This window comes from Equus quagga, chromosome 4 (genome assembly GCF_021613505.1).
Source record: "Equus quagga isolate Etosha38 chromosome 4, UCLA_HA_Equagga_1.0, whole genome shotgun sequence".
Taxonomy (NCBI): Eukaryota; Metazoa; Chordata; class Mammalia; order Perissodactyla; family Equidae; genus Equus; species Equus quagga.
The window spans coordinates 64410208-64436261 of NC_060270.1; the positions used below are offsets into that span (position 1 = coordinate 64410208).

At 38.4% G+C, this 26054-nt stretch overlaps 1 protein-coding gene across 2 annotated transcripts in view; it reads left to right on the forward strand.

Moving 5' to 3' along the window:
* WDR33 (WD repeat domain 33) overlaps positions 1 to 26054 on the forward strand; it is a 96476-nt gene that overhangs the window by 11076 nt on the left and 59346 nt on the right. For both annotated transcript variants that reach the window (XM_046659392.1, XM_046659393.1), the window contains exons 2-3: positions 23307 to 23533; positions 25284 to 25352. In XM_046659392.1, the coding sequence (XP_046515348.1) occupies positions 23330 to 23533; positions 25284 to 25352 (273 nt within the window). In that variant the 5' untranslated portion in view covers positions 23307 to 23329. The remainder of the gene's footprint in view (positions 1 to 23306; positions 23534 to 25283; positions 25353 to 26054) is intronic.

Genomic DNA, 26054 nt, shown 5'->3' on the forward strand with positions numbered 1-26054 from the left:
ACTTTGGACAATTCTTATCTGCTCCCTATGTAATTTTGAAATTATGGAATTATTTTACTTCTAAAGGTCATCAAATCTAGACTCTTTAATTTGAAGATGACCAAACAGGATTGAGGTGATTAAATTTGCTGATAATCACACACTTGGTGGCAGAATCCAGGTCACCTGAATTAGATTAGATTAGTGTTCTTTTCACCACCTTTACAAAAAAACCCCAGAACATCTCACAGTATAACTTGGAAGGGCTTTTTGGTTCATTGTAATTGGAGAAAGCTAAAATTATAACAGTTGCCTAGCTAGAAAAGTCTAAAATAAGAAAGTCTTGCATCAGGAATTGAGCGGTCACATTATTTTGTGGTCCTGAAGTGGTCATATCTAGCTTTGTTCAAAATACACCAACTAGGACTTCGGTGTATTTTTATTTTAGTAACCTAGTGATTTTCACCCTTATCTGCCACATAATTATGGGACTTGGCAGAATATCTCTTGGTAGATTTTACACACACACGCACAACCCAAGTGTGTAGCCCAGTGCCTCCCTTACATGTTTCAGGTACTCAAATTGAGGTTGATGTTATTAAGGAGTGTTTTTCACCCACATTTTCTACCCACAGTGCTCATTGCTAACTATATTTTTTATATAAGTTTTGTGCCCAAAGTAGACATTTCCAGTTCTGTGTCTGACCATGTCTATAGCACTATAGTTAGTAGCATTACTTTGATAAGTTATTTTATTTTCATGTATTCATTCATTCACTTATTTATATACTATATATGTGTGTTAAAAAAGAAGAAAAATGTACAAGAGGATATACAGTGCTCTGTCTCCTTCCTGTGGCTATCCCTCAATCCCCTTTCATCTGTCCAGTAGCTACTATTGTCAGTTTGTCATGAATTCTTCCAGATATATTTTGCGTTATATATAGCAAATGTATTTACTACAGATGTGATTATGTTCCTTTGTTGTTGCTTTTCACGTATACAGTAGTGTTCCATACACTGTTTTGTACTTTTTTTTTAACTTAACAGTATATCTTGGAGATCCTAAATAGAACTATCTTCTTTATAATGGTTGCATAATATACAGTGTATGGATATTTCATGATTTACTTTAACTAGTCCTCTACTTAAGAGACATGGGTGGTTTTCACTCTTTTATTACAAACAGTGCTTCATTGAATAACCTTATGCTTATGTGTTTGTGTACGTGTGTGAGCATATATGCAGGGATAAATTCATGGAGGTGGAATTGCTTGGTCACTGTGTGTACTATCAATGTATGAATATGGTTGTTTTTCTCACACCAAACCGACACTTGTATTATCATAGTTTTTGCTTTTTTGAGTCATGTTGCCTCTCAGTGGGTGTAACTTCAGCATGAGTAACAAGGGGAATTTAAAATCACTGGTTTGTTCCTTTTCAATAGTTTTCATGTGATATATTTTTACAAAGTACAATGTTATGCAGCGTGTTGCATACATTATGTAAGGTATATCCTGAAAGGCAGTCTATTAGAGTCTTGTTGGGTATAGGTAAAAATTTCAGATTTTAGTAAAAAGTTTATATAAAATTGTAAAAAGCTTAATAAAAGATTTCAGTTAAAAAAAATGCTCATCTTCCACCTGGAGTATTATAGTTGACTAAATTGTTCTCCTGCCTCTTATCCCTCCTTTGTGTTGTATAGGATAATTCATCTTCCTAAAATTCAGATTTGATTTTTTTTTTTTTTTTGAGGAAGATTAGCCCTGAGCTAACATCTGCTGCCAGTCCTCCTCTTTTTGCTGAGGAAGACTGGCCCTGAGCTAACGTCTGTGCCTGTCTTCCTTTACTTTATATGTGGGATGCCTGCCACAGCATGGCTTGCCAAGCACTGCCATGTCCGCACCCGGCATCCGAGCCAGTGAACCCTGGGGCTGCCGAAGTGGAACGTGCGAACTTAACCACTGTGCTACTGGGCCAGCCCCTAAAATTCAGATTTTATTGTCTGCGTTCCTGGGATGATTGATCATTGCCTACAACAGTTTTTTTAATACTTTTTAGACCCCGTAGGAATCTGATGAAAGTTGTATACTCTCTTCCCAGAAAAAAATGTAAATGTCCATATTAGAATTCTACATGCAACTGCGACGTGTGGAGTGTCGTTGAACTCCTTTTGCCCATTTATGTCCCCGTGACCCCAGTTAAGGCTTTGTTCTTTATTTGATAGATTTAAGCTCTTTCGCATGTCTAGGTTAGCATAATAGGCATTTCAGAATCCAGCTTCAATATGTGGACTTAGGTTCCCAACTTCATCCTCTCTTGCTCCCTCTTCCCCCTAACCTGTCCATTAACCACTTTTTTATTTTTATTAAGGTTATGAAAGTTAACATCCTTGTGAAATTACAGTTGTACATCGTTATTAGTCATGTTGTAGGTACACCACTTCACCCCTAGTGCCCTCCCCCCACCCCCCTTTCCCCTGGCAACCACCGATCAGTTCTCTTTCTCCATATGATAACTAGCACCTATGAGTGGAGTCATACAGAGTTCGTCTTTCTCTGTCTGGCTTATTTCACTCAACATAATACCCTCAAGGTCTATCCATGTTGTTGTGAATGGGACGACTTTGTCCTTTTTTATGGCTGAGTAGTATTCCATTGTGTATATATACCATATCTTCTTTATCCAGTCATCAGTTTCTGGGCACTTAGGTTGGTTCCATGACTTGGCTATTGTGAATAAGGCTGTGATGAACATAGGGGTCCATGGAACTTTTGGAATTGCTGATTTCAGGTTCTTAGGATACATACCCAGTAGTGGGATGGCTGGGTCATAAGGTATTTCTATTCTTAACTTTTTGAGGAATCTCCATAGTGTTTTCCATAGTGGCTGCACCAGTTTGCATTCCCACCAACAGCATATGAGGGTTCCCTTTTCTCCACAGCCTCTCCAACATTTGTCACTCTTGGTTTTGGATATTTTTGCCATTCTAACAGGTGTAAGGTGATATCTTAGTGTAGTTTTGATTTGCATTTCCCTGATGATTAGTGATGATGAGCATCTTTTCATGTGTCTGTTGGCCATCTGTATATCTTCTTTGGAGAAATGTCTGTTCATGTCCCCTGCCCATTTTGTAATTGGGTTGTTTGATTTCCATTAACCACTTTTAAAAACTCAAGTACACTTAAAACTAATGCAGTGTTAAATGTCAGTTGTATCTCAAAGCAAAAAACAAAAACTCAGTATTTTCTTTTTACTCTTACTTGCTGTTTCCTCTGCCTGGAATTGTCCCTCTTCCCCTTCTCCACTGGGTGTACCCTTTCTTTTGTGATTGCATAAGTTAGCTCATCTGAAACTTTAGTTTTACATCTGTGTTCCCCAACCTGTTACTCCTTATTTCTTCCCATAACTTTCCCTCTCATAGCACTTTAAAAATAATCCTTTAGTTTGCATTTATTAGGCCACTAGTTCATCACATACTTATTGAGTTGCACTTTTTAAAAAAAATTTCTCGGGGGCTGGCCCAGTGGTGTAGTGGTTAAGTGCGCATGTTCCGCTTTGGCGGCCTGGGGTTCGCTGGTTCGGATCCCAGGTGTGGACATGGCACCACTTGGCAGGCCATGCTGTGGTAGGCGTCCCACATATAAAGTAGAGGAAGATGGGCATGGATCTTAGCTCAGGGCTAATCTTCCTCAAAAAAAAAAAAGAAAAAAATTTTGGTAAAATATACTTAACATAAAATTAACCATTTTAACCATTTTTAAGTGTACACTTCTTTGACATTAAGTACATTAACATTGTCGTGCAACCACTACCACCGTCTCCAGAACCTTTTCATCTTCCCCACCTGAAACTCCGTATCCCTTAAACACTAACTCCCCATTCTTCGTTCCCCAGCCGATGACAACCACCATTCTCCTTGCTGTCTCTATGAATTTGACTACTCTAGGCACCTCATATACGAGGAATCATACTATATTTATACTCGTGCCTGGCTTATTTCACTTAGAAGATGTTTTCAAGGTTCATCCATGTAGCATGTGTCAAAATTTCCTTCTTTTTTAAGGCCAAATAATACTCCATTAAATGTATATACCACTTTTTCTTTATCCATTCATCTGTTGATGGGCATGTGGTTTGTTTTTCACCCTGAAGCTATTGTGAATAATGTGTCTATGTACATGAGTGTACAAATATCTGTGTGTCCCTGCTTTCACTTTTCTTGGGTATTTACCCAGAATCCCATAGCATTTTGTATAGCCCTTTTATAGCTGTCTGCCCTGTTTTATTATAAATGCTTGTATGTCTGAAGACTTTATGCAAAAGCAAAGTGGTGGGGAAGCTTGAGAGATAATGAAATTGAATTAATGGTTAATAACCTTCCAAAACAGAAAGCAGCATGCCCAGATGGGTCCATTGGTTAATTCTACTAAATATTTTAGAAAGAAATTATACTAATTCTCTGCAATCTCTTTCAGAAAATAGAAGCAGAGGGAATACTTCCTAATTCATTCCATGATGCCAGCATTACCCTAATATCAAAACCAGACTAAGAATTACAGGAGGAAAACTACAGATCAGTATCTCTTATGAACATAAACACAGAAATCCTCAACAAAATATTAGCAAATTGAATCCAGCAATGAATAAAAAGAATTATACACATCATGACAAACTGGCATTTATTCCAGGTATGCAACTGGTTTAGCATTAAAAAATGAATTAATGTAATCCATCACATCAATAGGCTAAAGAAGAAAAATCATATGATTACATCAATAGATGCAGCAAAAGCATTTGACATAATTCAACACCCATTCATGGTAAAAATGCTCTGCAAACTAGACATAGAGGGGAGCTTCCCCAAGTTGATATAGAACATCTACAAAATTAGTACAGCTAAGATCATACTTAATAGTGAGAAGCTAGATGCCGAGATCTGAAACAAGGTAATGATGTCCACACTCTCCACTTTTTCGCCATTGTCCTGGAAGTGCTAGCTAATGCAATAAGACGAGAAAAAGAAATAAAAGATGTACAGATTTGGAAGGAAGAACTAAAATTGCCTTTGTTCCCAGATGACATAATTGTCTATGTAGAAAATCTCAAGAATCAACAAAAAAACTTCCTTAACTAATGAGTGATTATAGCAAGGTTTCAGGATACAAGGTAAATACATAAAAGTCAATTGCTTTCTTATATACCAGCAATGAACAGTTGGAATTTGGAATGAAAAACAATGCCATCTATGTTAGCACCAAAAAAAAAATACTTAGGTATAAATCTAAAAAAAAATATACATGGTGTATCTTAGGAAAACTATAAAACTATAATGAGAGGCCAGCCCCATGGCCAAGTGGTTAAGTTCATACCCTCTAATTTGGCACCCCAGGGTTTCGCGGGTTCAGATCTCGGGCGCAGACAGAGCACCTCTCATCAAGCCATGCTGAGGCAGTGTCCCACTTAGCAGAGCCAGAATAACCTACATCTAGAATATACAACTATGTACTGGAGTGCTTTGGGGAGAAGAAGAAAAAAAAAGATTGGCAACAGATGTTAGCTAAGGTGCCAATCTTTAAAACAAAAACAAAACAAAATACCTCTTAATGAAAGAAATCAAAGAAGATCTAAAGAAATGGAAAAATATTCCTAAACATGGTTAGGATCATTCAATATTATCAAGATGTTAGTTCTTCCCAACTTAATGTATAGATTCAACATGATCCCAATCAAAATCCCAGCAAGTTATTTTGTGGATGTCGGTAAACAAACAAAGCTACTTTTATTCAGATGAGTATCATCAATACCTACTCAATGAATGGTTACTGGAGAACAGAAGATTCACACAATTCTAAGATATTATCCTAAGGTATTAAACATGTTAGATATACAGAAAAGTTGAAAGAAGTTAATACCATATACTTGCCTCCTAGAAGCAACATTTGCTATAATTTTGCTGTATTTTCTTTCTCTCCTGGAGTAAAACTGCCTAATAAAATGGAAAAAAATATTCAACATTGTTAATAATCAAGAAAATTAAAATAGGAACAGCCAATAAAGTTTTTTTTAAACCTGAAGTAACAAAAATTCTTTGACTTAAGTAATCCCTCCTTCTGTGATGGAAATAAATAGTTCTACAGAAAAAGCTTTATGCACAAAGATGATGAGTGCGATTTGAATTTTAGTAGGGTATATTTTAAAACAATTCACGTGTTTAACAATGGAATATTTAAGTAAATCATATTATACTTAGTGAAACGTTTAGGAATATGTTAAAAACATTTGCAAAGTTTTGTAATACAGAAAACTCTTAAGCTGCGACTATTAAGGAGGAAAAAGAGTAAAAATTTGCATATAACCGGCTGTTGCACATACAGTTAGCTTATGGTGGTATATTTACTTCTTTCATCTTCTCTTTACTTTCTTCAGTTTTCCCAGATACTGTCATTACTGTTTATTGTTTTCACAGTGGACCAAGGCTTGAAAACATGCAAATTATGAATAGGCAATACAGATTTGGCTCACAGTATATATAATATATGATCATCAGTGTGCATTATAATGTGACACTGAGATGGACAGGATCTTTGCCTTCTAGTAGTCATTAGAGAGAAACTAAATTATGTGCAGGATACGTTACTTATTGATTCATTCAGTTATTTTTCCTGAACTCTTTGAAGATGTAGACTTCTAAAAACTTCAGTTTTCTTTTCTTTTTTTTAAGATTTTATTTTTTCCTTTTTCTCCCCAAAGCCCCCTGGTACATAGTTGTATATTTTAGTTGTGGGTCCTTCTAGTTGTGGCATCTGGGACGCCGCCTCAACGTAGTCTGACGGGCGGTGCTGTGTCCGCGCTCAGGATCCAAACTGATGAAACCCTGGGCTGCTGAAGTGGAGTGTGCGAACCTAACCACTCAGCCACGGGGCCACCACCCAAACTTCAGTTTTCATCAGTAGTAATAAAGAGATTTTTCTTTTTTTTCTTTTTTTAATTTTCTTTTAAAGATTCGCACCTGAGCTAGCAACTGTTGCCAATCTTTTTTTTTTTTCCCCTGATTTTTCTCCTCACATCCCCCCAGTAGATAGTTGTATATTTTAGTTGTGGGTCCTTCTAGTTGTGGCACGTGGGACGCTGCCTCTACATGGCCTAATGAGTGGTGCCACGTCCACACCCAGGATCCAAACCAGTGAAACCCTGGGCTGCCGCAGCAGAGTGTGCGAACTTAACCACTCAGCCCCAAGATTTTTCTTAAATAACCACAATAGTGTCATCACACAAGGAAATTAGCAGTAATTATCTAATATTAATTAGTACGTGTTCCATTTATCTAATGTAACTAGGTAAAGTTTATTTACCAGATTTACCTAATTCAACTGTATAAATTCAATAAATTATTATTATTTTTTGCTGAGGGAGATTAGCCCTGAGCTAACATCTGTTGCTAATCTTCTCTTTTTTTGCTTGAGATTGATTCTCCCTGAGCTAACATCCATGCCGGTCTTCTTCCACTTTATATGCGAGTTGCTGCCCCAGCATGGCTGACGAGTGGTGTGGGTCCGTGCCTGGGATCTGAACCCGGGCTGCTGAAGAGGAGTACACCGAATTTAACCACTATGCCACAGGGCTGGACCCTCAATAAATTATTCTGTATAACCTTTTTAAAAAATTGGGGTATAATTGACATATAACATTATATTAGTTTCAGGTATACAATATAATGATTTAATATTTGTATGCCTTGTGAAATGATCGTCACAGTAAGTCTTAACATCCATTACCTTACATAGTTAATCAAATTTTTTTTTCTTGTGATGAGGACTTTTCAGATCTACTCTTTTAGCAGCTTTCAAATATGCAATACAGTATTATTAACTATAAGTCACCATTACATCCCTGTGACTTATTTTGTAACTGGGAGTTTGTACATTTTGACCCCCTTCACCCATGTTTCTCACCTCCCACCCCTTGCCTTTGGTGGCCACCAGTTCTCTGTGTCTGTGAGCTTGGTTCTTTTTTCTTTTTCTTTTTTTTAAAAGATTTTATTTTTATTTTTCTTTCTCCCCAAAGCCCCCCAGTACATAGTTGTATATTTTAGTTGTGGGTCCTTCTGTTTATGGCGTGTGGGATGCCGCTGCAGCATGGCTTAATGATCAGTGCTAGGTCTGTGCTCAGGATCTGAACTGCCGCCTCAGCATGGCTTGATGAGCAGTGCCATGTCTGCGCCCAGGATCCTAACTGGCAAAACCCTGGGCTGTCAAAGCAGAGCGCAGGAACCGAACCACTTGGCCACGGGGCTGGCCCCTGAGCTTGATTTTGTTTGTTTGTTTGTTTTAGATTCCACATATAAGTGAGATCATATGGTAGCTGTCTTTCTTTGTCTGACTTATTTCACTTAGCATAATGCCCTCAAGGGCTATCCATGTTATTGCAAATGCCAAGATTTTATTCTTTTTTATGGCTGAATAATATTCAATTTGTGTGTGTGTGTGTGTGTATACACATACACCATGTTTTCTTCATCCATTCATCCATCAGTGGACACAGGTTGTTTCCATAGCTTGGCTATTGAAAATAATACTGTAGCAAACACGGAGGTGTGTATATTTTTTTGAGTTAGTGTTTTCATTTTTTTTCCCTAGTGATTGGTACCTGAGCTAACAACTGTTTCCAATCTTCTTTTTTTTTTATTTCTGCTTTTTCTCCCCAGATCCCCCCACTACATAGTTGTATATTTTAGTTGTGGGTCCTTCTAGTTGTGGCACATGGGACACTGCCTCAGCATGGGCTGACGAGTGGTGCCATGTCCGTGCCCAGGATCTGAACTGCTGAAACCCTGGGCCACCACAGCAGAGTGTGAGACTTTACTCAGTCACCTGGCCGATCCCCAAAGTGTTTTCATTTTCTTTGGATAAATACCCAGAAGTGGAATTGCTGGATCATTTGATAGTTTTATTTTTAATTTTCAGGGAGCCTCCATACTGTTTTCCACAGTGGCTGCACCAATTTACATTCTCACCAACAGTGCACAAGTGTTCCCGTTCCTCCACATCCTTGCCAACACTTCTTGTTTAACGTTTTTTTGTTTTTAATCAAGATTACATCAAGGTTAGTTATGTCTTTTTAGTCTCGTAATCTAGGATAGTTCGTTCCCACATTTCATTTCATTAACTTTTTGAAGTTTCTAAGCCAGTTGTCTTCTAGAATGTCTTACAGTGAGGAAGATTTTGTGTATGCTGTGGTTATGTTAGCTTTCCCGTTTTTCCTTTAAATTGGAGAATAGCTCTAGAGACCTAACTAAATTGTTTAATTTTCATGGGTTAAAAAATGTAATTCTGTCTGCCTGGCAGGTGTAATCTTGTTCTAGAGATGGAACCCATCAGAGCCTTTGGCATTAAAAATTCTCATTATATAGCTTATTTCCCTTGTACTCATAGCCAGCAATTTCCAGAGGCTTCTAAATTATTAGTAGCTTACAGTTTGGGAATAGAAAGTATCGCTTCAGTACATGTGAAAGGACAACTTTTTTTTTTTTTTTTTTTAAGATTTCATTTTATTCCTTTTTCTCCCCAAAGCCCCCCAGTACATAGTTGTATATTCTTCGTTGTGGGTCCTTCTAGTTGTGGCATGTGGGACGCTGCCTCAGCGTGGTTTGATGAGCACTGCCATGTCCGCACCCAGGATTCTAACCAACGAAACACTGGGCCGCCTGCAGCGGAGCGCGCGAACTTAACCACTCGGCCACGGGGCCAGCCCCAGGACAACTTTTTTTGACAGGTGTATTTCCCATTTTAAATTAATTTTGCTTAAAACTGTTTCAAATAGACTGTAGATATTAGACTCATGCCTTATTTGTTTGGTTATTTTAAATAATGTAATGATGAGGCTGATTGGCAGTTCTCCAGAAATAATTGTATTGGACTGAATTCTCCGTTTGGAGGGACCTGTCGTATATATGGCATGCATATTATCTTTCAGTCTTACAGAGCTTCTAGCTAAAAGCTATCCCAGTGTTTTCGTTGAAAACTTAATCTAACATAGAATAAGCAACTGATTTTTTATTTTTGTATTTATAAATTAATGCTTATCGGGTCATTAAGGGAGATTGAGTAGGACCCCTGTTGCTTTAGAAAGATTATACATATACCATATGATGGAATGGAAAAGTATTTTCTTAAAAACAAAACTGAATTCTGGCTTCTATTTCCCAGCTTGAGTGAGAGGGTGAAGTTTTACAGTGTTTTAAATTGAACTTTTAATGTACTGAATCATTAAAATTATCTGTGAAACAAATTTCATTTATTTTTTTAACTTTTTATTAAGATTATGATAGTTTACAACCTTGTGAAATTTCAGTTGTACATTATTGTTAGTCATGTTGTAGGTGCACCACTTCACCGTTTGTGCCCTCCCCCCACACCCCCTTTCCCCTGGTAACCACCAATCAGTTTTCTTTGTCTCTGTGTTTACCTTCCACCTATGTATGGAGTCATACAGAGATTGTCTTTCTCTATCTGGCTTATTTCACTTAACATAATACCCTCAAGGTCCATCCATGTTGTGAATGGGACGATTTTTATGGCTGAGTAGTATTCCATTGTGTGTGTGTGTGTGTGTGTGTGTGTGTGTACACACACACACACACACACACACCCCCCGTATCTTCTTTATCCAATCATCAGTTGATGGGCACTTAGGTTGCTTCCACATCTTGGCTATTGTGAATAATGCTGCGATGAACATAGGGGTGCATGGGACTTTTGGAATTGCTGACTTCAAGTTCTTTGGATAGATACCCAGTAGTGGGATGGCTGGATCATATGGTATTTCTTTTTTTTTTTTTTAAAGATTTTATTTTTTTTCCTTTTTCTCCCCAAAGCCCTCCGGCACATAGTTGTATATTCTTCGTTGTGGGTCCTTCTAGCTGCGGCATGTGGGACGCTGCCTCAGCGTGGTTTGATGAGCAGTGCCATGTCCGAGCCCAGGATTCGAACCAACAAAATACTTTGCCACCTGCAGTGGAGCGTGTGAACTTAACCACTCGGTCGCAGGGCCAGCGCATGGTATTTCTGTTTTTAATTTTTTGAGGAATCTCCATACTGTTTTCCATAGTGGCTGCACCAGTTTGCATTCCCACCAGCAGTGTATGAAGGTTCCTTTTTCTCCACAACCTCTCCAACATTTGTCACTTTTTGTTTTGGTTATTTTTGCCATTCTAACATGTGTAAGGTGATATCTTGGTGTAGTTTTGATTTGCATTTCCCTGATGATTAGTGATGGTGAACATCTTTTCATGTGTCTGTTGGCCATCCGTATATCTTCTTTGGAGAAATGTCTGTTTATGTCTCCTGCCCATTTTTTGATCGGGTTGTTTGTTTTTTTGTTGTTGAGCTGTGTGAGTTCTTTATATATTATGGAGATTAACCCTTTGTCAGATATATAACTTGTAAATATTTTTTCCCAACTAGTGGGTTGTTTTTTTGTTTCAGTTCTGTTTTCCCTTGCCTTGAAGAAGCTCTTTAGTCTGATGAAGTCCCATTTCATTTCATTTATTTTTTAAGGTAATATATATAGATGGTCTAAAATTCAAAAAGTGTTGACAAAAATCTTTTCTTATCCATATCCTAAGTCATCTAATTCCCTCTCCTGGAGGCTATCACTGATAATGTTTCTCGTGTAGTTTCTGTAAGTGATGTAAGCATATAGGAACATTAGTGTGTTTATAGCATATCACTGGCCTGCTTTATTTGTTTGTTTGTTTCATTACAACCAAGGTAGCCAACCAAGGTAGTTTTCACTATTTTTTCTTATTTCTTTTGAGGAAGATTGGCTCTGAGCTAACTGCTGCCAGTCCTCCTCTTTTCACTGAGGAAGACTGGCCCTGAGCTAACATCCGTGCCCATCTTCGTTCTACTTTATACATGGGACGCCTACCACAGCATGGTGTGCCAAGCGGTGTCATGTCCACACCTGGGATCTGAACGGTGAAACCCAGGCTGCCGAGAGGCAGAATGTGCACACTTGACTGCTGTGCCACTGGGTCGACCCCTATTTTTTCTTTTTTAGGTTCCATATAACTTTATTTCTCTCTAAGGTTTATATTAATCAGGTGAAGGCATAGCTTGATTATCACTGAATTTGGAAAGCTTAGGAATGGATCACGTTTTTATTTTATTTTATCTTTATTTTATTTTATTTTTTTTAAAGATTTTAGTTTTTTTCCTTTTTCTCCCCAAAGCCCCCCAGTACATAGTTGTATATTCTTCATTGTTGGTCCTTCTAGTTGTGGCATGTGGGATGCTTCCTCAGCATCGTTTGACGAGCAGCGCCATGTCCACGCCCAGGATTTGAACCAACAATACACTGGGCCGCCTGCAGTGAGTGGAGCACACGAACTTAACCACTCGGCCACGGGGCCAGCCCCGGATCACGCTTTTAGTATTGGTTATATCTCTTCTGAATAATTTGTAATACCTTAAATTGCTAATACACCTTGCAGTTTGTAAAAATTTTTCTGTGTTAGTTGTTTGAACTTTGTAAGGCAGTGGTGAGTTCTCAAAGTGGGGTGAGAAGCATTTTCATAATAATGCTAAGATTTTATTAAGCCTTTGTACTGTGTTGACATTTCTACTTGTGGTATAAAAGCAATAATGGATAAAACTGCTGGCTCCTTAGCTTGATCCAAGGCAGTGTCCCAAACTGTACTAGGAGTCATTGTATGTTTACTACCCCCTCACACTGGTGCTAAAAAGAAAAAAGCGAATTTCACTTGGGAATGTCAGTGATGAAGCAGTAAAAATAATTTAACTGAATGTCAGCCCTTCAGTACGCTTTTTCTTTGTTAATTATAGTGTGTTAGAGACTGAATCATGTCCCTGAAAATTCGTATGTTGACCCCCCGCCCCGCCCCATGTGATGGGATTTGGACCCGGTGCCTTTGGGAGATATTCAGGTTGAGGTGAGGTCATGAAGGTTGGGCCCTCATGATGGGATTACTGCCCTTATAAGGAGAGACACCAGAGAACTTTCTGTCTCTTTCTCTCTACCATGCGAGGACACAGCATGAAGGTGGCCATCTGCAAGTCAGGAAGAGAGCTTTCCCCAAAACGCTCTTTCCCCAGGGTGCTGGCACCCTGATCTCAGATTTTCAGCCTCCAGAGCTGTGAGAGAATAAGTTTGTGTTGTTTAAGCCTCTCAGCCTATAGTTTGTTATTGCAACCCAAGCAGGCTAATACATAGTGTATGATGAAATGGGAAGTGTGTATAAAGTAGTTTTGCTACTTACAGAAGTATAGCAGTTCTCTTGAGTGAAAATTATTTAATGGTAATATTCACATTTCGGGCTGGCCTCGTGGCTCAGCAGTTAAGTTTGCATGTTCCGCTTTTCGGTGGCCTGGGGTTTACCGGTTTGGATCCCGGGTGCGAGCATGGCACTGCTTGGCAAAATCCATGGTGTGGTAGTCGTCCCATGTATAAAGTAGAGGAAGATGGGCATGGTTGTTAGCTCAGGGCCAGTCTTCCTCAGCAAAAAGAGGAGGATTGGAAGTGGTTAGCTCAGGGCTAATCTTCCTCAAAAAAAAAAAAAATTCACATTTTTCGATGAACCCATTTTTTCTTGAAGGAATTATAGACTGTTCAAAGAGAGAGGTGGGGAGAGGATAAAGAGGGAGGGGCCCAAGTTAACAGTATCAGGAATGCAAAAGGGGCTATTATTACGGATCTTACATATATTAAAATGATAATAAAGGAATACCATGAACAACTCTGTGCTCCAAAATTTGACGACTTGAGTGAAATTGATAAATTCCTTGAAAGACACAAACTACCAAAACTCACTCAAGAAGAAATAGATAACCTTAATAGTCCTATATCTTTTTTTTCTTTCTTTTTTTTTTGGTGAGGAAGATTGGCTCTGAGCAAATGTCTCTTGCTAATCTTCCTCTTTTTGCTTGAGGGAAGATTGTTGCTGAGCTAACATCTTTGCCAATCTTCCTCTGTTTGTATGTAGCACCAAAAAAGAGGTATAAATCTGACAAAATGTGTACAGGATCTTCGTGCTGAAAACTGCGAAACACTGATGAAAGAAATCAAAGAAAGCCTAATAATTGTGGAGAATTACCTGTTTGTGTTTTCAAAGACTCAGTATTGTTAAAATGTAATTTCTCCTCAGATTAGTTCACCCAGATCTGAATCCCAGCAACATTTTTTGTAGATAACAAATGATAAGCTGCTTTTAAAAAATGGAATGGCAAAGGAACACAAATTGCCAAAACACTTTTGATAAAGAACGATGCAGTTGGAGAATCTGATCTGAAGATTAGCTGATTTCCAGACTTTCTGTAAAGTTATGGTAATCAAGATGTTGAGGTAGACACACACAAAATATAGTCAGTTGATTTTGACAGAGGTGTAAAGGCAATTCAATAGAAAAAAGTCTCTTTTCCTACATATGGTATTGGAACAATTGGACACCATTTGAGGAAGAAAAAGACTCTCAACCTATCCCGTATACCTAATGTAGAAGGGAACTCAAAATAAATCGTAGATCCAGACGTAAAATGTAAAACAGTAAAATTGGCAGAACAGCACATAGGAGAAAAATCTTTGTAACCTTGGCTTAAAGATTTCTTAGATATGGCTAAAAGCACAAAATAAATTGATAAATTGGATTTCATTAAAGTTAAAAACTTCGGCTCTTTGAAAGATAGAATGAAGAGAATGAAAAGAAGCGGACTGAGAGAAAATATTTGTAAATCACATATCTGACAAAGATTTTGTATGTAGATTACAGAAAGAACTCTCAAAACTCAGTTAAAATAACAACCCAATTAAACAATGGTCAGGGGACCGGCCTCGTGGCCAAGTGGTTAAGTTCGCGCCCTCTGCTTCAGCGGCCCAGGGTTTCGCCAGTTCGAATCCTGGGCATGGACATGGCACTGCTCATCAAGCCATGCTGTGGTGGCATCCCACATGCCACATCTAGAAGGACCCACAACTAAAATTACACAGCTATGTACCAGGGGGCTTTGGGAGAAAAGGGAAAAAAATAAAATCTTAAAAAAAAAAAGGGCAAAAGACTTGAACAGAAGCTTTGCTGGAGAAGATATGTGGATGACAGATAAGCACCTGAATAGATGCTCTACATCATTAGTCATTAGGGAAATACAAATTAAAATCACAATGAGCTACTATACTCACCTGTTAGAAAGACTAAGAAGCAAAACAACTGTTCCCTTCCCGTAGCTGACAGTACCAAATATTAGGGAGGATGGAGAGCCACTGGAACTTCCATACATTGCTGATGGGAATGCAAAATGGTGCAGCTGCTTTCCCATAAAGTTAAACAAACATATGACTCAGCAGTTTCAATCCTAGATATTTATCCAAGAAAAATGAAAGTTTATGTTCACATGAAAACTATGCACGAACATTTATGGCAATTTTGTTCAAATTGCCAAGCACTGCAAACAATTCAGATGTCCCTGAATTGGTGAATGGATAAACCAACTGGTACATCCATAGAATTCAACAATTCAAAAAAGGAGTTATTGATACTTACAACAAGGTTGGTGAATTTCAAAAGTACTATGCAAAATGAAAAATACCAGACTCAAAAGGCTATACAGTGTATGATTCTATTTGTATGACGTTCTGGAAAAGATAGAAACTACAGTGATGGGAAACAGATCAATGTTTTCCAGTGGGCAGTGGTAAGAGATCAATAACAGGGCCAATATGAAGGAATATAGAGGGGTGATGTATCTTGGTTGTTACTCCATGATTCTCTGCATTTGTCAAAACTTAGAAATGTACACCCAAAAATGAATTTTATTACCTGTAACTTTAAAAATAATGAAGTGTGTGAGAGGACAAGCCTCAGACTGGAAGAAGATATTTGCAGAGGATATATCTGATAAAGGACTGTTATCTAAAATATACAGAGAACTCTTAATAAGAAAATGAACACCTGGATTAAAAAATGGACAAAAGATCTCAACAGACACCTCACCAAAGAAGATATACAGATGTCAGATAAGCATATGGAAAGATGGCCAAATCATATATCATTAGGGAATTAAAACAATGAGGTACCACTACACACCTATCAGAATGTCTAAAATCCAAAATGCTGACAAAAAACACCGGTGAGGAGACGGAGCAACAGGAACTCTCATTCACTGCTGGTGGGAATGCAAAATGGTGCAGCCACTTTGGGCGGTTTGTCATTTTCTTACAAAACTAGGCATACTCTTATCAGAGGATCCAGCAATCACACTACTTGGTATTTACCCGAATGAGTTGAAAATACGTCCATAACAAAAACCTGCACATTGGGGCTGGCCCCGTGGCCGAGTGGTTAAGTTCACGCGCTCCGCTGCAGGCAGCCCAGTGTTTCGTTGGTTCGAATCCTGGGCGCGGACATGGCACTGCTCATCAAACCACATGCCACAACTAGAAGGACCCACAACAAAGAATATACAGCTATGTACTGGGGGGCTTTGGGGAGAAAAAGGAAAAAAAGAAAATCTGTTAAAAAAAAAAAAACCTGCACATAATTGCCAAAACTTAGAAACAACCAAGATATCTATCCTCCAGTAGATGAATGGAAGAACAGAGAGTGGTGTATCCAGACAGTGGAATGTTATTGGGTGCTAAAAAGAAATGAACTATCCAATCATGAAAAAGACATTGAGGGACCTTTAATACAGATTGCTAAGTGAGGGAAGCCAATCTGAATACATTTGTCAAAACCCGTAGGGTGTACAACATAAAGGGTGAACCGTCATGTAATGGCTTTGGGCTTTGGGTGATAATGATGTATCAGTGTTGGTACACTGATTTTAGCAAATGTACCACTCTGATGCTGGATGTTGTGGGGGAGAGGGGCCTGTGTGTGTGTGTGTGTGTATGGGAACTCTGTATTTTACACTCTGTTTTGCTGTGGACCTAAAACTAAATATAAAAGCCCAAGTAACGTGCATTAAACTGGTCCAGTGCAATATCCACTAAAATGTTTCAGTAACTTTATAGCTAAGGATACAGTGTAACCCGAAGTTACGAAGGATTATGCAGCTAAATATGTGGCTGAAAGCTATAAAAGTTGGAAAACTCCCACACTGAGAGTTAAATAAAGTTGATCTTTAGTGTGAAATTTAGTCAACAAATTTAGGGTAGCAGTCTTAAAATGCTTGTCTTTAAGATGACTACTCCATGTGTGTTCTAAAATCACACAGCATGGCTTTTTTGCCCATATTTAGTTTTAGGTCCATAGCAAAACATGGCCCCCATGTGAACTTTTAAAAACTGCTTGTTTAGACAGCTGTCTTTGGGGGCCAGCCCCGTGGCCGAGTGGTTAAGTTCACACGCTCCACTATAGTGGCCCAGGGTTTCGCCGGTTCGGATCCTGGGTGTTGACATGGCACTGCTTGTCAGGCCACGCTGTGGTGGCGTCCCATATGCCACAACTGGAAGGATCCACAACTGAAAATACACAACTATGCACTGGGGGACTTTGGGGAGAAAAAGGAAAAATGAAATCTTAAAAAAAAAAAACAGCTACCTTCTTGTTTATTCTTTAAAAGACTGGATGGTCTCAGTATAATTTCTCCTGATTTGTTTGGAATTTATGTTTCTTAAAGATTGGACAGTGAATAAAAAGAGAACATGTTGATTATGTTGTTACTGGCCTTGTTTACCCCTCATGTAGATCCTCTCAAAGTTCTGTGACAGATAAGGAATCAGATCTCTTTTAGGGGTTCCCAGGCTAAGGTTCTGTCCATGGTGTCCAGGTTTGTATTAATGAGAGTGGGGATCTTAAAATCTCTTATTTTTCAAAGCCCTATAGTAGTTGTACTTGCTATCACAGCCATCTAATGCATTAATAGTTTGCTTTTGGTTAGAATTCTTGCATTTCACTTTGGGAAAACAAGCTTGCTTGTGTTGATCCGAAGCTCTGATTAGTAGTCAACATGGTAAGAATTTTTGGATTTGATAATTGGACCAGATTCTGGTGCCATAGCTACTATAGCTAGACATAGTTCCCACACTAGACAGATGCTATATGTGAACTTCTTTGGCTCTGGCTACCCAGTGGCAGCAGAAATTAAGCGATTTTAAGCGGAGAGTGCATAGATAGGAAACTCTGGTTTTCCCCTAATGGTTTGTTAACATTATGCCATTTGCTTTCACTTTTGACAAATTATTAGGAAGAAGATACGTTTTTACGTTGTGATTCATTGTACACACATGTGCAACTGAAACAGGTTTCACAAAAGCAGTCCTTTCCCTTAAAATGTGCAGTTCAGTCTTTTATGTTCTATTTTTATTATTAAAGTAATGCTGATTGTCAGCCACAGTGATTTCAGGAACCGTAAGTAGGATATGACTTCTGGCTTAAAAAAACACAAAAACTGCTTGAGGCCAATTTATGACCCTTCAGGTCATAGAGTTTTTTGATGCAGAGCCTCAGTTCTGCCCTCTTGAATTATAGTTTAAGGATCTCTTTATTCAATTGTGTGAAGCATTTAGTCAGTTCCTTTTGGATTGAGTTAGTGGAATTAGTCAAGTTTTAGCAAGGTCATTTTCCTATAAAAAAATGTACCTTTCCCTCCTCTGTTATAGTTGGAGATTGGCTGCGATGGTGAAATTTTTCTAATGGAGTCAGAAACATTTGGTTGGGGAAGATTATTGTGGATTATTTTTGGTTCGGGAGAAGATTATGCTGGCCATGGCGTGCTGAGTGAATGAGAGAGAGTGTTATTTCGTTTATGTCCTCAGACTGTCTTTTCCTCCCACCTTCTCCCACCTCACCCCAAATGTAAACTTCTTAAGGTTGAATTGTGCCGTGAGCATCCTGTTACATCCCTCTTGCCTGTAACAGTAGATTCTCAATGGAGTAGGAGATTCTCACGTGGTTTCCATTTTGAGCTCTTCTGTTCTGATAATCTGCCGGTCTCTTGAGAGCAGACTGTGTGTGTTTGTGTGTGTCTGTCTTCAATGCCTGTCAGGTAGTTAGTGCTCATTGATTAGTTCTTGAAGTGAATTGCATTTCTCATTATGCTTCCCGATGCCACAGGGCTTTTTCAGCTCTTTTAACAATTCCTAAGTGTGTGTATCTTCGTGGCTAGTAACCAGTAACTGCCTCAGTGATTTTGGTGGTGCCTCCTAATTATCCTATATTAATAACTCTTTCTGTTTAATTTCCAGTTTGTCTTACCTCTCTCATGAATCCCTTCCTGTTCATTCAACTATTGTTACTCCAGTTTTTGAGGCTTTGTTAGCACTTAGGTGTATACAGTTTTTATTATTTTAATTAGAGGTTTAGGTTCAATAGAATGAGCTATTGTTTAGCACAATTCTACAATGTGAAATTTGTAATGACTTCTTTAAGAAAAGCATTTATGGTTTTTTGCTACATTCAACTATAATTTTGGCAATATCATATGGCTAACATTATAAATAGCTGGGACAAGAAGCAGAATTATAATGCTGGTATGGACTTGTGCACACAAACGTTGGAGAACTAAGTCTGGGAATACTGCTTAGTTCCACAGACGACTCCACAGGGAGTAGTTGAAAGCTGGAAGGCTAAGGATATGCTGCAAACTTTTGTCACCTCAGGAGTCTTTGTATTTGGGAGAAATAGAGAAGGGGACCAGACACCACCAAGTCTGAAATCCGTTCCATGAATTTAGAAGTGATATTCAGTGAATCAGAATGATAATGTGATACCTGGTGCAGAGTGTAATATACAGTAGGCACTTCATAAAATTGTGCTGATTGCTTGAAACATTGAAGGTTTATGTGTACGAGAAAGACATGAATTTAATGTTTCAGGTGAATAGTTTTCCTTAGCAGTTTGTTTTTTTTTGTTAGTATGTATTTAATAACCATATGCAAATTGTCTTCTCTCAGTTTCTCTCTCTCTCTGCCCACCCCCGCCCCAACCCCTCTATCTCCCTCTTTCATCCTCCACCGCATATGTGAGATGAATATGCTTTGGGGAACAAACCTGACTTCTAGTTTAAATTGTGATGTTCTGTTAATGTAGTTCAAGTAAATACTGCAGTGAGTAGAAATCACACAGTAATTATTTGTATGAAGGAAAAAGCTTTATTTCTTTTTCTGCATCTGGTTATATATATAGTTCCTTGAAGTAGAGTCCTGAGTGAAGCCTGAAGGATAGTTTTCATGATTTGGGTGATGGTTCTTTCTATCTGGATCACTGATTTTCCAGCCTCATATATTGAGTTTTCTGCCATCTCAAGTCAGAGAAAGCTGTAACATCATTATTGCTGAACTATTTCAGCAACCCATGTTGAGGGATAGGCAGGAGGTCCAGGTATTTGGCTCTGACTCTGCCAGGATTGCCATCACAGAGTACTACAGACTGGGTAACTTAAACAACAGAAATTTATTTCTCACAGTTTTGAAAGTTAGAAGTCTGAGACTAAGGTGTGAGCAGGGTTGGTTTCTTCTGAGGCCTCTCTCCTTGGCTTGCACATGGCTGTCTTCTCACTGTGTTTTCACATGACCTTCCTTTTGTAGGTGTCCGTGTCCTAATCTCCTCTTCATATGAGGATGCCAATCCTATGGATTAGGGCGCTGTCTCTGGACACAGTCACACTCTGAGGTACTGGAGATTAGGGCTTCAACAGAGAAATTTGTGGAGGGACAAAATGTAGCCCATAACAGCCACTAGGAGGCTCTGTTTTAACTTTGGGCAAGTAACAGTAGTTTGCAGGAAGTGAAGCTGAAGTATATAAGGCATCTGTGAAGACTGGCCACTGTATTGTGAGCAGGTTTGTTTTTGGTTTATTTTGGGGCTGGATCTTTTGTTAGAATGTGATGGTGCTGGGGCTGGCCTGGTGGTGCAGTGGTTAAGTGCACACGCTCTGCTTTGGTAACCCGGGGTTTGCCACTTAGGATCCCGGGTGCAGACATTGCACTGCTTGGCAAGCCATGCTGTGGTAGGCGTCCCACATATAAAGTAGAGGAAGATGGGCATGGATGTTAGCTCAGGGCCAGTCTTCCTCAGCAAAAAAGAGGAAGATTGGCAGCAGATGTTAGCTCAGGGCTAATCTTCCTCAAAAAAAAAAAAGAATGTAATGGTACTTTTCCCCTTCTTTTTGTTCATGTTGGACCTTTATTTCTGGAAAACATGTAGTACTTGACCATTTAAGGAAAAAATTAAAGGGCTTTTTTTTCAGAACAAGTTCTACTCAATAAATTTGTAAATGGAAAGATATTTTCTCCCATCTGTACCTTTAACATATGAATTATTCAAGCATGTTAGTAAAACATAGTGATTGTTTTGCATTTGAAATCAGTCATTTTCCTCATATTTGTACAGTAGATCCTTGAGTTAGCTCTTGGTTAGTGCTTTGTACCCATATACACATCACCCGGTTTCAACACCATCAGCTTTCAGTTAATGTTTCATCTACCCTCCATCTAAAATTTTCTTTCAGTGGATTAAACTCCCCATTCTTTAGCTGAGGTAAAAGTCACATAACATAAAATTTCACTGTTTTAACCATTTGAAAGTGTCCAATTCAGTGTCACTTAGTACATTCACAGTGCTGTGCAGCTACCACCTCTGTCCAGTTGCAGACATTTTCATCATCTGCAGCGGAAACCCTGTTGTCAGTGTCACTCCCCATTCCTCCTTTCCACCCTGGCAAACACTAAACTGCTTTCAGTCTCTGTGTGTTAGCCTGTTCTGAGTTTTTCATATAAGTAGAATCATACGATGTGTGACCTTAATTATGTCTGGCTTCTTTCACTTACATAATGTTTTCAAGATTCATCTGTGTTGTAACGTGTCATACTTCATTCCTTTTTTTGTTTGGCTGAATAATTTTTAAGCTTCTTTTGATATGTGTAAAAATCTTTATTCTCATTTGATATCAATAATATTTGAAACTGGACTATTAGAATAATTTTATTCTAATAAAATTAGAAAGTTGATAATTGAAAAGTGAAAAAAAAATAGTAATTTTAAAATGCACTTTTCCAAGGTGTATCTTTTTAAAATTCCTGGTCTAGACATCTGAATTGAGGCCATTAGTTGAAATCTGGATGCTGAAATTCAGTTGGATTCATGGGATAGCTGAGTAAACAATTCCTTCAATCTTACTGAGTCAAATGCTTACTGTATTTTGTACATTCTAATTTAATTCACACACAGCTCTGAGAGAGACAGACTCTTTCTTGTCTCATTACAAATTAACATTTCTCAGAGACCTTCTGGGATTGCTCCCGAGCAGTGGAAATAGCACATAGTAAGTTCCTATTCTGTCGCATTGTTTTGGTACCGTGACAGTCAGGACTTCTCTTTCCCCTGGGCCTTCGCTTTTCCTCTCCCTCCTCCTCCCTGTGGCCGTTAGGAAATGGCTTCCTGAGAGACTAAAGTGACAGGGGTGAAGGAAGTAGTACTAAGAACAGTTTCATCGAGAGGAAAGTGTAATTTCTTTTCAGATCCTTTATTTATTGTCTTGAATGAGGAAAGGCAAATGTAAGAATATAAAAAAATAATGGAGGGTACAGTCTTTGCTGCTTTTAAAACAAACAAAAAAAATTGTGGAAATGCTTCCAACACCCTTTATGTGTTTTTCGTGGTCTGGTTTTTAAAATATGCTTAAAAATGTGTTTTTAAACCATACATATTTGTATTATTGGAATGTAAGTTTAATTGGAGAGCATTAAAGTTGAAAAGCTGTCAGCTCTTAATATTTTTTTCTGTTCAGAAGTTAACTTAATGTGTCCTATATAAATATGTAAGTAAATACACTGAGGAATAAGTTTCTGTGGTCGTTATTTTGAGCCTGAAATTAGATATACATACTTTTAGCATTTATATAAAATAAGATAGTTTATTCCTCTTTCTACACTAATCCTAGAAAATTTAAAAGGACTAACCTCGGGTTTTAAAATTTTTTAGTGACTCTTGCATAAAATGGGGTCTTATGATAAACTTAACTTTATTTAAAAAACGTCAACAATCAGGTTTCTTCCCCCACCCCTCCACATGCACAACACACAACACACTCATCCTAAACTGTTAATAAATTGCAGATTTTCCTTCCACCAGGCTGAATTTTACAATAAATGCTTGTTAGCACTTATTCTGTGAATTGCTGTTTTTCAAATGTGTAACTGGTCTCTGACATTAAATCTAATAGTTCAGTTTGTAAATAGGTTGACTAAAAGCTAGAAATGATGCATAAGAGAGGAAGGAAGAGAAATGTACAAAAAGTTCATTTAAAAATGTTTTCAGGCAATGTTGCAGTGCTGATATTTGTAGTGAAACTTCTTTTTCCCTACCCTAGTGTCCTAGAACGAAAGCGTCAACATGGCTACAGAAATCGGTTCTCCTCCTCGTTTTTTCCATATGCCAAGGTTCCAGCACCAGGCGCCTCGACAACTATTTTATAAGCGACCTGATTTTGCACAACAGCAAGCAATGCAACAACTTACCTTTGATGGAAAACGAATGAGAAAAGCAGTAAACCGAAAAACCATAGACTATAATCCATCTGTAATTAAGTATTTGGAGGTAAGTCCAGTTAATGTGTTTTAGATAAGCAAACTTTGTTTTTTTAAAAAGAAGAAAGTTTTTAAAATTCAGAGTAATGAATATACCTGTTTCTTGAATTAGTTGGATGAAGTGGAATTTCAGATGAGGCTCATCACCAGTACTTTTATTTTTGCTCTGTGTGTGCATGAATCATCATCTCAAAAATTATTAAAGTTAGACTCCAATTTAAAAATAGGCTTTGTTCTAAAGGTTCACAACAAATCTCAAAAGGGGATACTTACTCCCTATGCCAACCTTAAGACACTTGTTTGTTTTGTTTTTTTTTTAAAGATTTTATTTTTTCCTTTTTCTCCCCAAAGCCCCCCGGTACATAGTTGTGTATTCTTCGTTGTGGGTTCTTCTAGTTGTGACATGTGGGACACTGCCTCAGCGTGGTCTGATGAGCAGTGCCATGTCCGCGCCCAGGATTCGAACTGACGAAACACTGGGCCGCCTGCAGCGGAGCGCGCGAACTTAACCACTCGGCCACGGGGCCAGCCCCTTAAGACACTTGTTAAACCCACAGTGTATATAAAATGTTAAGAGACTATTGACATAGGAATATTTCTACAAGAATATCCATACTCAAAATAGCAACTTTGCGTATCAGAGACATTGGCATTGGAACATGAACTCTCCATTCCCTTGGTGGGTTGCTCTTATAGTCAAGTAAAAGTGTCTCTACTTACTTGAGGGTTCAGAACCTAACTGCAGTTCTGTAGGGTGAAAGCAACTCTGAGATGGTGAATAAAGGCAGAGTAGGGATCTGCCTAAACCTCTTGTCAGCTCGACATTTCTCTCTTTTTTTTTTTTTTTTTTGAGGAAGATTAGCCCTGAGCTAACATCTGCCAATCCTCTTCTTATTGCTGAAGAAGACTGGCCCTGAGCTCACATCCGTGCCCATTTTCCTCTACTTTATATGTGAGACGCCTACCACAGCATGGCTGGCCAAGTGGTGCTGTGGCTTCACCCGGGATCTGAACCGGTGAATCCCGGGCCGCCAAAGCAGAATGTGCGAACTTAACCGCTGCACCACCAGGCTGGCCCCACACATTTTTCCCCTTTTGAAGTCTTTGTTTTCTTGTTTTATCCTAGGAATTAGCCTCTGTGACCTGCTTTCATTACTAGCCCCTTCTATTTTAATTGGGTTTTGGTCGCTCTTCCGTCCTACAAAGAAAATTTGTCTGCTTTTCATTGCTTGAGACTTGTTTTTAAAGACCTGTTTTCATATTGGGCATAGTTAGTATGTTGCAGGCACATACGAGAAAAAGATTCATTTAGATGTGAAGATAGATTTAGACGTTCCCAGGTATTTTAGTTGGAAAACTAGATTAGGAGAGTTTGAGAGGAATTACGAAAACCAAGGGCAAGATATGCAGAATTGTTTTGTGCTGAGGACTTTGAAGGAAGTGGGGATGTCTGCCTACCCCTTATCCTTTTCCTTTTTATTGCGGTATGGTCAGTGAGAATGTTTTGGGGTCAATAGCGTCTTGGATGATCAGTTAGGGATAACGTGTGTAAAGAGAGGAGAGAAAGTCTAAGCAATGTCAGTAAGATAAGGGGAAATCTCTAAGATATCCACTATTCTCTGTGTTTTAGAACATAATGAAAAAGTTTTAATCCTGTTTTCTTCTCATTTAATAAAAGCTTACATTTTGTTAGTAATTACTTTGGTCTCAAGTTGAGTATAATTAGACCATATATTAATTAATTATTAAATTTTTAACAGAATAGAATATGGCAAAGAGACCAGAGAGATATGCGAGCAATTCAGCCTGATGCAGGTTACTATAATGATGTAAGTATAAGATATGTCATACTAGCTTAATAAAAACCTCTTTGCTTGGCGTTTAAACCTAAAAATATGTGATCTCAAATTTAAACATGGACTTTTCCTTTTACATTTTTATAATTTAAAATAAAACATTCCTAAAGGGATAATATAACATATCTGTGTAAACCATGGGTTATTATTACTATTTGTTTTTTGAGGAAGATTAGTCCTGAGCTAACATCTGCCACAAATCCTCCTCTTTTTGCTGAGGAAGACTGGCCCTGAGCTAACATCTGTGCCCATCTTCCTGTACTTTGTACGTGGGACACCTGCCACAGCATGGCGTGCCAAGTGGTGCTAGGTCTGGACCCAGGATCCGAACCAGTGTTTGAAACCCGGGCCGCCAAAGTGGAGCATATGAACTTAACCGCTGTGCCACTGGGCCGGCCCCAACAGTTATTTTTTTATTTCAATTTAAATATTCCTTTTAATCTAGTGATGGATGAACTTTTGATTTGAGGCTTAAAGCAGTGTCCAACAAAAGACTGCACTGCCTCGAGGTCTGTGTAATAGGAAAGTTAATTTTAAATTTGGATTATTGTGAACATATTTAATTGTGTTATTTTGAGAAGTAATTAGGGAAATCTAGTACTTGATTTTGTTGTTTGCTTAGCAATAGTGGGCATTTAACTTTCCTGTATCTCAGTTTTCTTCATTTAATTAATA